At 40.4% G+C, this 11570-nt stretch overlaps 1 protein-coding gene across 2 annotated transcripts; it reads left to right on the plus strand.

Moving 5' to 3' along the window:
- Positions 1–250: 250 nt before the first annotated feature.
- On the plus strand, positions 251–10816 carry OST4 (oligosaccharyltransferase complex subunit 4, non-catalytic). Of its 2 annotated transcripts, none has more exons than XM_030195538.1 (3): positions 251–378; positions 9667–9811; positions 10617–10816. In XM_030195538.1, exon 2 carries the CDS (start codon positions 9668–9670, stop codon positions 9779–9781), a length of 114 nt encoding a protein of 37 aa, XP_030051398.1. In that variant the 5' UTR covers positions 251–378; position 9667; the 3' UTR covers positions 9782–9811; positions 10617–10816. The 2 variants fall into 2 exon arrangements, with proteins under 2 accessions (XP_030051398.1, XP_030051399.1); XM_030195539.1 differs by lacking the exon at positions 251–378 and adding an exon at positions 641–664.
- The last annotated feature ends 754 nt before the right edge of the window (positions 10817–11570 follow it).

Here is an 11570-nt window from a genome sequence, read left to right on the forward strand (position 1 = left end):
TCGTTATTATACTTCCTCTGTGTACATCCATCCATATGCTGCACAAGCTGGCATATTTGAACATATAAGTGAGATTAAATAAAAATGCTAGCAACAACAATAAAGAACATGGATGCTGCAGCTCATAGGTTTGCTTGCTTTGGTTTAGAGTGTACGGCGATGACGGGAGCGGGGAACCAGAGATTAACCTACTTGGCTTCAACTTTTTGACGTCGCACTGTGTTATCTAACCTCCTTGTCCCACCCTCTTCTAACGCAATCATCTGTTTCCGGGACACCTCAGAGCCAGGGTTGGGAAAGAACTGAAGTTGTTTGAAAGGGGTCTACGGGGCACCAGAGGAGGAAAGCTGCGTTATTGTTGTTGGTGGAGAATCTCAGGTATGAGGTTGGCGTGGAGGGATGGCGATTGGAAGACATGCTAGACCAATGGGAATGGGAGAGACCACGGAATACATGTGAGGAGGGGTGTGAGGTTTGCTGTGGCGGGGGGTGGTGGAGAGATGGTGCACCGCCGCAGGAGGAAGGGGAGGAGAATGGACGGTGAGATGCCAGTCAGACCGTGGACAGGGAGTGGGAGTCAGAGATGCCGGATGAGAGACGTGGTGGAATCCCTATGAACAGAAGTGTTTCGTGTGTGAGAAGGGCAGCTGAATAGTGTGACTTGGTATTTTTGCATTCATAATCACGTAGCTTGCACTAGCATGCTTTATTTAAAAAATTCTCCTCAAACCATATGGTATGATGGGAAGGAAGAGGGTGGTTAAGAATGTAAGCATAGCCATTCATGGTCAGACCAGTGGTTAATGATCAAGCACTACCACCTTAAACCTTATGTCAAACAGGGTCTCTCTATAGTCGAAGACCTAATGTATGTTATAAACCGATTTATTACTCAGGAACCTTCATGCAATACCATAATGTATTCTTCTTTACCATGTATGTATACACATGATATATATATATATATATATATATATAATACCATGATCTGGTCCATATATGTTATTTTCCATGTATGTTACTAAGTATGTATGCACCTTAACGTAATACCTTTTGTAATGCTGCTTCCCGGAAATGGCAACCGCCATTACTGCAAATGTAAGCCACATTGAGCCTGCAAATTGGTGGGAAAATGTGGGATACAAATGCTACAAATAAATAAATAAAACAGTGGCCAATCCAGGTCAGAAAGTGCCTGGCAGAACCCAAATAGTGGTAACATTTCATGCAACTGATCGCTTAGCAAGCAAGCAGTGTTTTTCCCATGTCTTTCTTAATAGCAGACTGTGGACTTTTTCTCCTTGAGCTTGTCCGAACCTTTTCTCAACTCAGCTATGCTAACCACTGTTACTACATCCTCTAGCAAAGAGTTCCAGAGCTGAACTATTCTTTGAGTGAAAAAATATTTCCTCCTATTTGTTTTAAAAGTATTTCTATGTAACTTAATTTGAGTGTCCCTTAGTCTTTGTACTTTTTGAAAGAGTAAAACATCAATTCACTTCTACTCATTCTACACCACTCAGGATTTTGTAGACCTCAATCATATTCTCCCCTCAACCATCTCTTTTCCAAACTGAAGAGCCCTAATTTAGCCTGTCCACATATAAGAGTTCTGTTCCCTGTATCATTTTGGTTGCTCTTTTTTGAACTTTTTCTAATTCCACTATATCTTTTTTGAGATACTGCGACCAGAACTGAATGCAATTCTCAAGGTGAGAAGATGAGGTTGCACCATGGAGTGATACAGAGACATTATAGTATTCTCAGTCTTATTTACCATCCCTTTCCTAATAATTCCTAGTATCCTGTCAATGAAAGCTCAGATTGATAAATGTCCTCAGAAGTAGTGGAAACTGCAGACATTCCCCATCCAAAGAATTTCATGGCCACAATGTGCAGAACTACCTTAAATGGTGCAGAATAAGACCTATCTATTTTGAAAATGTCATGACCCAGTTTCCTTTAGTACGTAAGTGTTGCCTTACTGGGACAAACCGAAGATCCATTAAGCCTAGTATCCTGTTATGCTGCTTATCCTAGGAATAAGCAGTTTATTTTCCCAACTCCATCTTAATAATGGTTTATGGGCTTTTCTTTTTGGAAATTATCCAAACCTTTTTTAAACCCTACTAAACAAACTGCTTTTACCACATTTTCTGGCAACAAATTCCAGAGTTTAATTACTTGTTCAGTTAGCCATTATGAGGATGACTTTATATAAAGTTGCTTAGATTGAGAGTAACAAGGCTCCTCTTTTCAGCCCATTTTATACACATATAGGTTCTCAAACACCTGCTACAGGTAAGTCACATGCTTTCTCTGAGGACAAGCAGGCCAGTTGATTCTCACACGTGGGTGACATCCACGGCACCTGATGCGGAACATTGTCCAGCATAATATGTCTTTTAAGAGCTCCCACCACGGGAGCACAGGCCAGTCAGTCTCTTCTCATCCGTGGTGAGGAGAGAACACATTTATCGTGGCTCCTAGTGGCATCTACGTACAAAGAGCTTTTTGTGCCTTCCCTTGGGGGGTTTTGTACCTCAAATTGCCCTGGTCCCTCTTCGGGATAATTTTTTATTCCTTCCCTTATAGTTTTAGTTCTTTTGCCCAACTTTTACATTTTCTTTATTTTTCTCATACTCACAAGGCCCTCTTAAGCCTGAGCACCGGCCAGGAGATTTCCCCCTTTTTTTCCCAGTGATTTTGCCCCTATTTTGTATCACCATAGAGTCATTTGATTTGGCCACAGCTGTTTTCCCTTCCATGTCATTGAAGGTTCCCAGTGGCTTCAAGTGCTGTGCGTAGTGTAGTAGGATAGGACCATCTCTGGAGCTGACACCCATTCCTAGTCTATCCATTGTTTGAGGCCAGACTGTGTGTTCTGTGTTTGCATATGCAAAAAAGGACACAGAAGTTCAGAGAGGCTCAAAAGGAGAAAAATTTTGAAGCCCCTTCGATGGATTTCTTTGCCACTCTTCACAATCACAAAGTCCCTCCATACTGTTCGAGGCTCAGAGCACAAGATAGACTAGCGTCGGATGCCTTTCTCCCATTCCTCTTGTGGGGAAGACTTTGCTGAAACTCAAGCAACACCGGGGAACCATGATCCTGATCGCCCCATAATGGCCCTGCAGATCTGGTTCCTGCTTTTTCTGGAGTTATCCTCCAAAGAACCCTGGAGATTGGAGTATTTCCAACCCTCATAACGCAGAACAAGGGATCTCTTCTGCATCCCAGTCTCTGGTCCTCACAGCCTGGATGTTGAGAGCTTAGAATTAGCTTCCTTGCATCTTTCAGAGGGTGTCTCCAGGGTTTTGCTGGCTTCCAGGAAAGATTCCACTAAGGTGTTATTCTTTCAAATGGAGGAGGTTTGCCGTCTGGTGTGAGGGTAAGGCCCTAGATCCTATTTCTTGCCCTACACAGACCTTGCTTGAATACCTTCTGCACTTCTCTGAGTCTGGTCTTAAGACCAACTCTGTAAGGGTTCACTTAAGTGCAATTAGTGCTTACCATCACCGTGTGGAATGTAAGTCTATTTCTGGACAGCCTCTAGTTGTTTGCTTCACAAGAAGTTTGCTTTTGACAAAGCCCCGTGTCAAATCTCTGCATGTGTCATGGGGCCTCAACGTCGTCCTCACCCAGCTGATGAAAGCTCCTATTGAGCCACCATTGAAGTACTTGACCTGGAAGGTCTTCTTCTTGATGGCTGTTACTTCAGCTCACAGAGAGGCATATTTTCAAAGCACTTAGCCTTCCAAAGTTCCATAGGTTTCTATGGAACTTTGGAAGGCTAAGTGCTTTGAAAATATGCCTCAGAGTCATTGAGCTACAGGCCTTAGTAGTGGATCTGCCTTATACCAAATTTTATCATTAGTTCTCTGCACGTGCTCTAAGTTCCTGCCTAAGGTAATGTCGGAGTTCCATCTGAATCAGTTTATCATCCTTCCATCATTTTTTTCCAAACCTCATGCCCATCCTGGCAAAAGCGCACTGCATACCTTGGACTGCAAGCGAGCATTGGCCTTTTACCTGGCGCAGACTGGGCCCTACAGACAGTCCACCCAGGTTTTTGTTTCTTTTGATTCTAACAAGATAGGGCTCGCCATCGGGGAGTGCACAATCTCCAGTTGGCTGGTGGATTACATTTCTTTCACTTATGCCCAAGCTGAGCTGATTCTTGAGTGTCATGTCATTGCTCATAATGTCAAAGCCATGGCGGCGTCGGTGGCTCACCTCTATAGAAGAGATTTGCAAGGCTGCAACGTGGTCTTCAGTCCACTATTTCCTTGAGCAAGATACCCGATGCTACAGTCGGTTTGGACAAACAATTCTGCAGAATTTGTTTGGTGTCTAGAATCCAACTCCACTTTACTAGGCCTGTATTGTTCTGTTCCAGGCAGCAGTCTCACACAGTATGTATATAGTTTCAGTTAAGTGAATTTTTGACCTCGCCGTTGCGAATTCCTATTCTCCTACTACTGTTGTTTGTTTTCGGTGAGCCAGGTAGCTAGGGATTCCCACATGTGAGAATCAACTGGCCTGCTTGTTCATGGTACCGTACAGATGGTTCCGCGCTCACGCGGCGAGCGGAAAGGCATTTGAGCATGCACGGTGAGAGCGCTGCCAAGAGCTCTTAAAGACATATTATGCTAGATATTGGTCTGCACCGGGTGCCTTGGATGACATTACCCACATGTGAGAATTAATGGCCTGCTGTTCTCTGAGAATACCTGCTACAGGTAAGTATCTTCACTATAGAGTAGGGTATAATGTGTGTGTGTGGGGGGGGGGGGGGTTTGCTGATTATATTGGTAATGTTATTTATGTAATTGTGTGGGATTTTTAAAACTTTATTGAACATTTTTAAAATTTTGTCTTAAGAGTAATATACATTTATACAGAAAAGATAACATTCCATTGAAACTCTGCTTAACACAAGACTACCTCTACTTCAGGAAGCAGGTGAAAGCTTGCCTCTTCAACCAAGCCTTTAATGGAAGATGTAACTAACTTGTTAGTCTCACTCACACACACAAGGATTGACTCGGACTGCACATACTGCAGCGGGACATGTTTATCCACTCCTACCCATCTGAGATAATATTTAACCATCTCTCTGACCTCACGTGCAACTTTCTTCAAATCAATCACCTTTCTAATTCTTCCTACTTTCTTACTCATCTATATGTTACAACTTTGCCGTACCCCTCACTACCAGTTATAATGTTCTAGTACATATTGTGTTGTCATTGCAAGTAGTATACCATGCCATATTGTTGTTCGAATATTTTTGCTGCTCTAATTGCCTACTGCTCATGTTTGATCTATTCTTACTGTACACTGCCTTGAGTGAATTCCTTCAAAAAGGCGGTAAATAAATCCTAATAAATAAATAATATGGTCATTGTCACAAGTCCTCAATTATAGAAGGGGGTCAAGAGATAACTATACAAACAAAACAAAAAAACTAGAACTAGAAATACAGTTCTTAAACGGGAACACTTTTCCTTACGGCAGAGCTAAGCTACAGCATGCAGGGATGCCTGACCTATTGGCTACAGTCTTATTACTCAAAAACATTGTCAGCTGAGAAGGATCAAAGAAAATTTAAGTTTAAGTTTGATATTTGATCACACATTTGCACAGAGATTTGAGAAAGAATAACCCACCCAAGGCCAATACCCTGGGTCACATCTAAAGAAACTGTTTACGCCACTTTTGTGTGGTTTTTGCAACATCCGGAAATACTTGAACTTTTAAGGAACAAAAGACAATGCAACAATATTTAAAATATAAACTCAGAATCCAGTCTCTGTCATAATCCAAAATAAGTCACCAATAATGTTGCTGGTATTGCTGCTGTTTCCATGGAGGATTCCAACAAGGCTGTTAGATCTATTCACTTGTTCAGTACCCATGTCTGTTTATAATTTCCACCTTATCCCTGCTGATTAGATTGTAAGCTCTGTCAGGCATGGATTGTCTCTTACATGTTCAGTGTACTGCGCTGTGTACATCTAATAGTGCTATAGGAATTATAAGTAGTAGTAGTAAATTGTCCATGGAAATAATAAAAGAATATATACTCCAATTTCTTTTTAGATGTTGGCAAACAAAAAAACCCTGGAGACAGGTAGTAAAGACTGAGCAGGGACTTGAGAAAGTTTGGTAAATACTGTTTGAAGAAGGCACTTTTGCTTGATTAATTTTCCTAGCATTCCTACTATATCAGCACATGAGGTATTTAAACACTATCTACTGGAGGGATAGTATTTAAATATCTCATGTGCTGATATAATTGGAATTCTAGGAAAATTAATCAAGCAAAATTGCCTTCTTCAAACAGTATTTCCCAAACTTTCTCATTTTATTGCTAGACTATTAGTGCCTTTCATTAAAGATGCTGACATTGATTCCAAGGATTTATGCCCTGTCTCTAGGGCCGTTACAGCTATTTGTTACTTTTGCTCATTCAACAGTTTTTAAAAATTGGCACACCTTTTACGATCTGAGGCCATTTGGGAAGACAGCAATTGCCCAAGAGCAACTGTTACCTTCCATCTTTCTTCCAAGGTAAAAACAACAGGTCTTACAGGTAATTGAGTGTCTTGTATGCTTTTAAATGTGTGTATTTTGGTAAATTTTTGTTTGTTTGTTTTAATATAAAATAAATAAAATAGTATAGGCACACACAACACTCCCTGAGACGACTTAAAAATATGTTGCAAAACATGCCTACCCAGTTTATGCTAAGAACCAGGATTTTAAACTTAAAACAGGCCTGAATAGAGGATCTGTTACCTCCTTAAGATTGTGAAAAAGAGTCTAGCTTTTCATATGAATAGCCATACTGGGTCAGACCAATGGTCCATCTAGCCCAGTATCCTGCTTCCAGCAGTGGCCAATCCAGGTCACAAGTACTTGGCAGAAACCCAATTAGTAGCAACATTCCATGCTACCAATCCCAGGGCAAGCAGTGGCTTCCCCCATGTCCATCTCAATAACAGACTATGGACTTTTCCTTTAGGAATTTGTCCAAACCGTTTTAAATTCCAGATATGGTAACTGCTGTTACCACATCCTCCAGCAATGAGTTCCGGGGCTTAACTATTCTTTGAGTGAAAAAATATTTCCTCCTGTTTGTTTTAAAAGTATTTCCATGCAATTTCATTGAGTGTCCTATGGCCTTTGTATTTTTTGAATGAGTACCCATTCTATACTACTCAGGATTTTGTAAACCTCAATCATATCCCCCCGCAGCTATCTCTTCCTAGCTGAAGAGCCCTAACCTCTTTAGCCTTTCTTCATATGGGAGGAGTTCCATATCCTTTATCATTTTGGTTGCTCTTCTTTTAACCTTTTCTAATTCTGCTATCACTTATCACAAATAATGTGAATACTTCCATACATAGTTGCACTGCTTGACCTGTTCTGCAATTTTGTAAAACAAAATGACGTGCCCCTTTTTATGTACAACTGTTTCTTAAAAAGTATTGAAAGTGGACCAGTCTGGTGAATCAAAGACAGTATTGCACAGAAGATCCAGTTTTGATTCCTGGACTGAGCCTCTGCTCCCCTGCCCAGCAGAGGATGTTGCAGAAGTCAGTGTTCACAGTCTCTCATGGGGAGGCAATCTCAGCCACTGTACACAGTGACATCTGCTGACTGGTTTCAGGGTATATGCTTATTGGGCTATGAAAGGAGCCACAATTCATGGCTCCTGACCAAGGACTATTAAAGCAATGTGTGTGCTAGGTGGAGGAGGGGAAATATCCAAGAATGAAAGCTGATGGCACCATAGTACAGTAGAGGCAACTTTGGAATTGACGTCCAGGGGAGTAGGAAGATACTATTTAAAAAAAAAAAAGTGTTGAAAATTTAGTTACTACCACCATTATGACTATATACATAAATTTGGTTATTTCAGTGATCACATTAGAATCCCGTGCAGTATTAAATACAATAGCTGTTGACAGGACTCAGCATTCTTAAAACCATGATCTGTGGTTACAATCAAAGATTACAAAAGTTTCAGTAGTACAGCAAAATACATTAGTAAAGAAATTAAATAGATAATAAGAACAAGAGAAGAAGATGCAGAACCAAGAAATGTGCAAGCTAGTGCTTTGAAGAATCTAGCTAGTACTTCTGTCTTAAAGAGTGAGGCTAGGAGCCCTGTATTAACATATAAGTCGCCTTGAGCTGGCAATGATAAAGGCTGACAGCCTATAAAAAGAACAAAGTAATATAGGAAAAGTTTCATTTCCTTTTTCATGTGATATACTCTGAAACTAGTTTCTGGTCTTTGCTTGTCAGCCAGTGAGATCCATTCTGGCAGATCTGAAATACCTAGGAATGTTAGCTGACTGACTAACTGAGGGATGGAAATTAATGATCTATGGCAATACAACACGAACAAATTCACCACTATAAATACACCAAACCTGTCTCTTCCAGTCTCGAACACCCTAAAAATCCTTGGAGTCACCATCGATCGACATCTAACACTTGAAAGCCATGCGACAAACACTACCAAGAAGATGTTCCATTCAATGTGGAAATTAAAAAGAGTAAAACCATTCTTCCCAAGGACCATCTTCCGCAACCTGGTACAGTCAATGGTGTAACGCACTTTACCCTGGTTGTAAAGAGCAAATAATCAAGAAACTTCAGACAGCCCAGAACACCGCAGCCAGACTTATTTTCAGAAAAACAAAATGTGAAAGTGCTAAACCCCTACGTGAAAAGTTACACTGGCTTCCACTCAAAGAACGCATCACGTTCAAGATATGTTCCCTAGTTCATAAAATCATCCATGGAAATGCCCCAGCCTACATGTCAGGTCTGATAGACTTACCACCCAGGAACGCTAAAAGATCATCCCGCACATTCCTTAATCTGCACTTCCCCAGTTGCAGAGATCTAAAATACAAGCTAATGTGTGCGTCAAACTTTTCCTACTTGAGCGCACAGTTATGGAACACGTAACCTAAAAACGATTTATGAACTAACAAATTTTCGCAAATTTCTGAAGACCCACCTCTTTAATAAAGCATACCACAAAGACCAACAAATGTAAATGTAACACATCTCCTCCTACCTATATTCAGAAATGTTTTCATATCTGCCTGTTTAAATTTTCTACTATGCTACTCTAGATCTTTATGTAACAGTAATTGTCTATTTTCCCATTTATTTCCATCAAGATCGATACATTGTAAGCCACATTGAGCCTGCAAAGGATGGGAAAATGTGGGATACAAATGCAATAAATGAATAAATAAATAAATATATCACTATTATCTGAGACTCTTACAGTTTCAGGTGGAAATTTTAGAGGACTTGGTAGTCCTACAAACATTTGTTTGATATACTTGGAAAAGAGATGGCTGAGGGGAGTTATGATTGAGGTCTACGTAGAACGAGTAGAAGTGAATTGATTTTTTTTTTTTTTTTTACTCTTTTCAAAAGTACGAAGACTTGGGGACACTCAATGAAATTACATGAAAACACTTTTAAAACAAATAGGAGGAAATATTTTTTCACTCAACGAATAGTTAAGCTCTGGAACTCTTTGCCGGAGGATGTAGTAACAGTAGTTAGTGTATTAAAGCTGAACCTTTTTTACCCAGTTATGCTTGACTTGTTTTTGTTTTCCTGCAGAATGATTACAGACGTGCAGCTAGCAATTTTTGCCAACATGTTGGGAGTTTCTCTCTTCCTTCTGGTTGTTTTGTATCACTATGTGGCTGTCAACAATCCCAAGAAGCAGGATTAAAGGATGTATAAGAGCCCAGAAGGCTAAAAGGTAACCACTGTGAGGTTTGTTTGTTTTTTTAAATCAAATTATTTATAGTTATTTGCAAGGGAAAATAGCTCAACCTTCTTCCACATCTATCCTAAAACAACTGCTGCAGGTGCCCTGGCAGTTTTATGCTACCTGGCACTATAGGGTGTTAGGTGAGAAGAGAACATGTGGACATTAGTAAATCATGATGTTTTTAACCTTTGAATTAGTATCACCCTATGTATATTTTAATTGGATTTTTTGTTTGGCAGGGTCTTAGTATATTTGTGCATGTGCTATCCTGTCCTTTAGGGCTGCATTTTGATTAAAATTTTAATCGTGATTAAAGGTATGTTGTTTAGTTTTTTTTCCCCCACTGCAGCTCCTTGTGACTGTGAGCAAGACACTTAACCCTCTATTGCCCAGAGTCACAAGGAGCTGGGGAAGGGGAGGGGAAACCTTTTATAAATTGTTATCGGAATGCAGCCGTAAAAAAATTAAAGAATAAAATGTAATGAAAAGATAAGATATACAAATTGAAAAATTACTAAAGAATCTAAAACAGCAGAATAGCTATAAACAGCCTTACAATTTTTATAGCCTACTTCAGAAAAGAAAAGGGAACAGAAGAGTAAAACAAGAAATAAAAATCATACACAGCGTAATTAGATTACTTTGGCATTTGAAGTTTGGGATAATGAAAGCTGAGTCAATTTGCAACCTATTACTGAGCTTTCTGTGCAGATTACAACTCTTCTTTGGCAAGATTGTTTTGGCTAAGTAGCAATGCAAGAGGAATCTTATTTTACTATTGTTTCTTTTCCAGCTGTCCAGCCAGAGTCAGATTTCTATGAAGAATGTGAATGGAGACCAAGCAAGAGCAAATTTCTGGCTGTTTGCCGACAACCATGGAATACTCACATTTCATGTCCTCCCTCATCTTTCTCCTGCATATTACTTAGGATGGAGCTTTCTATCGAGGAATTTCTGTACTGAAATAAAGATGTTTTCCAGGGTTCTTGTAAACATTGTGTTTTGGTTTATTTATAAGTGGAAAAAGTATAAATTAAGTAGAGGGAAATAGATGTACACAATTTTGCTGTTTTTGGCACTTTTTACCAAATGTGATAGTTTGTGTTGAGCAGGGTGCACCTGTCTGTCCATTCTTTCGTACACATATTTTTGTACATGTGTAAATATTAGCATACAAAGCACAGGGGTGACACAAGGATCCTGACATGCTATTGTGCTAGAGCTAGTGGCAGCTGGATGAAGAAGCAACACAGGTGGAGGTCCCCTACAACAAAGATCTAAGCAGAAGTGCAGTGGTGCAACAGCAAGTGCCGGGAAAGGGTCCTAGCCCTGTTGGCAAAAAGATGGCCCGGATGGAGAGGAGGGAAGGGAATGAGCTGGCTGACAACACTGCCCCTTTGCACGTGCACATTTCTCCCCAGTCTCCTCACACCCTGCCCTGATATTCTTGACATACCTCCCATGAACTCATAACCATATTTTACCGCACAGTTACACCCTCCATCTTCACAGAAACTATATTTCTGTATACGCTTGCCATTCTCCCAGTCCCATACACACACACTCTAGTTACCCACTCGGTTAAGTGTACCTTTGTGTAATGCTTAGTGCATGCATTTTTCAGTGTATTTATTTTGTGTGTGTAAACATAAATGCCTGGCTGAGGGGGAGATACACTGACTTGCTGGCCAGCAACATGCTTTCTTGACCGGTTCCAGACGGTTTAGCAAGCACATATTCAACGGGG

Source organism: Microcaecilia unicolor, chromosome 3 (genome assembly GCF_901765095.1).
Source record: "Microcaecilia unicolor chromosome 3, aMicUni1.1, whole genome shotgun sequence".
Classification (NCBI taxonomy): Eukaryota; Metazoa; Chordata; class Amphibia; order Gymnophiona; family Siphonopidae; genus Microcaecilia; species Microcaecilia unicolor.

Coding starts and splice junctions, on each gene's coding strand:
- OST4 (XM_030195538.1), top strand. CDS start 9,668: ATGATTACAGACGTGCAGCTAGCAATTTTTGCCAACATGTTGGGAGTT.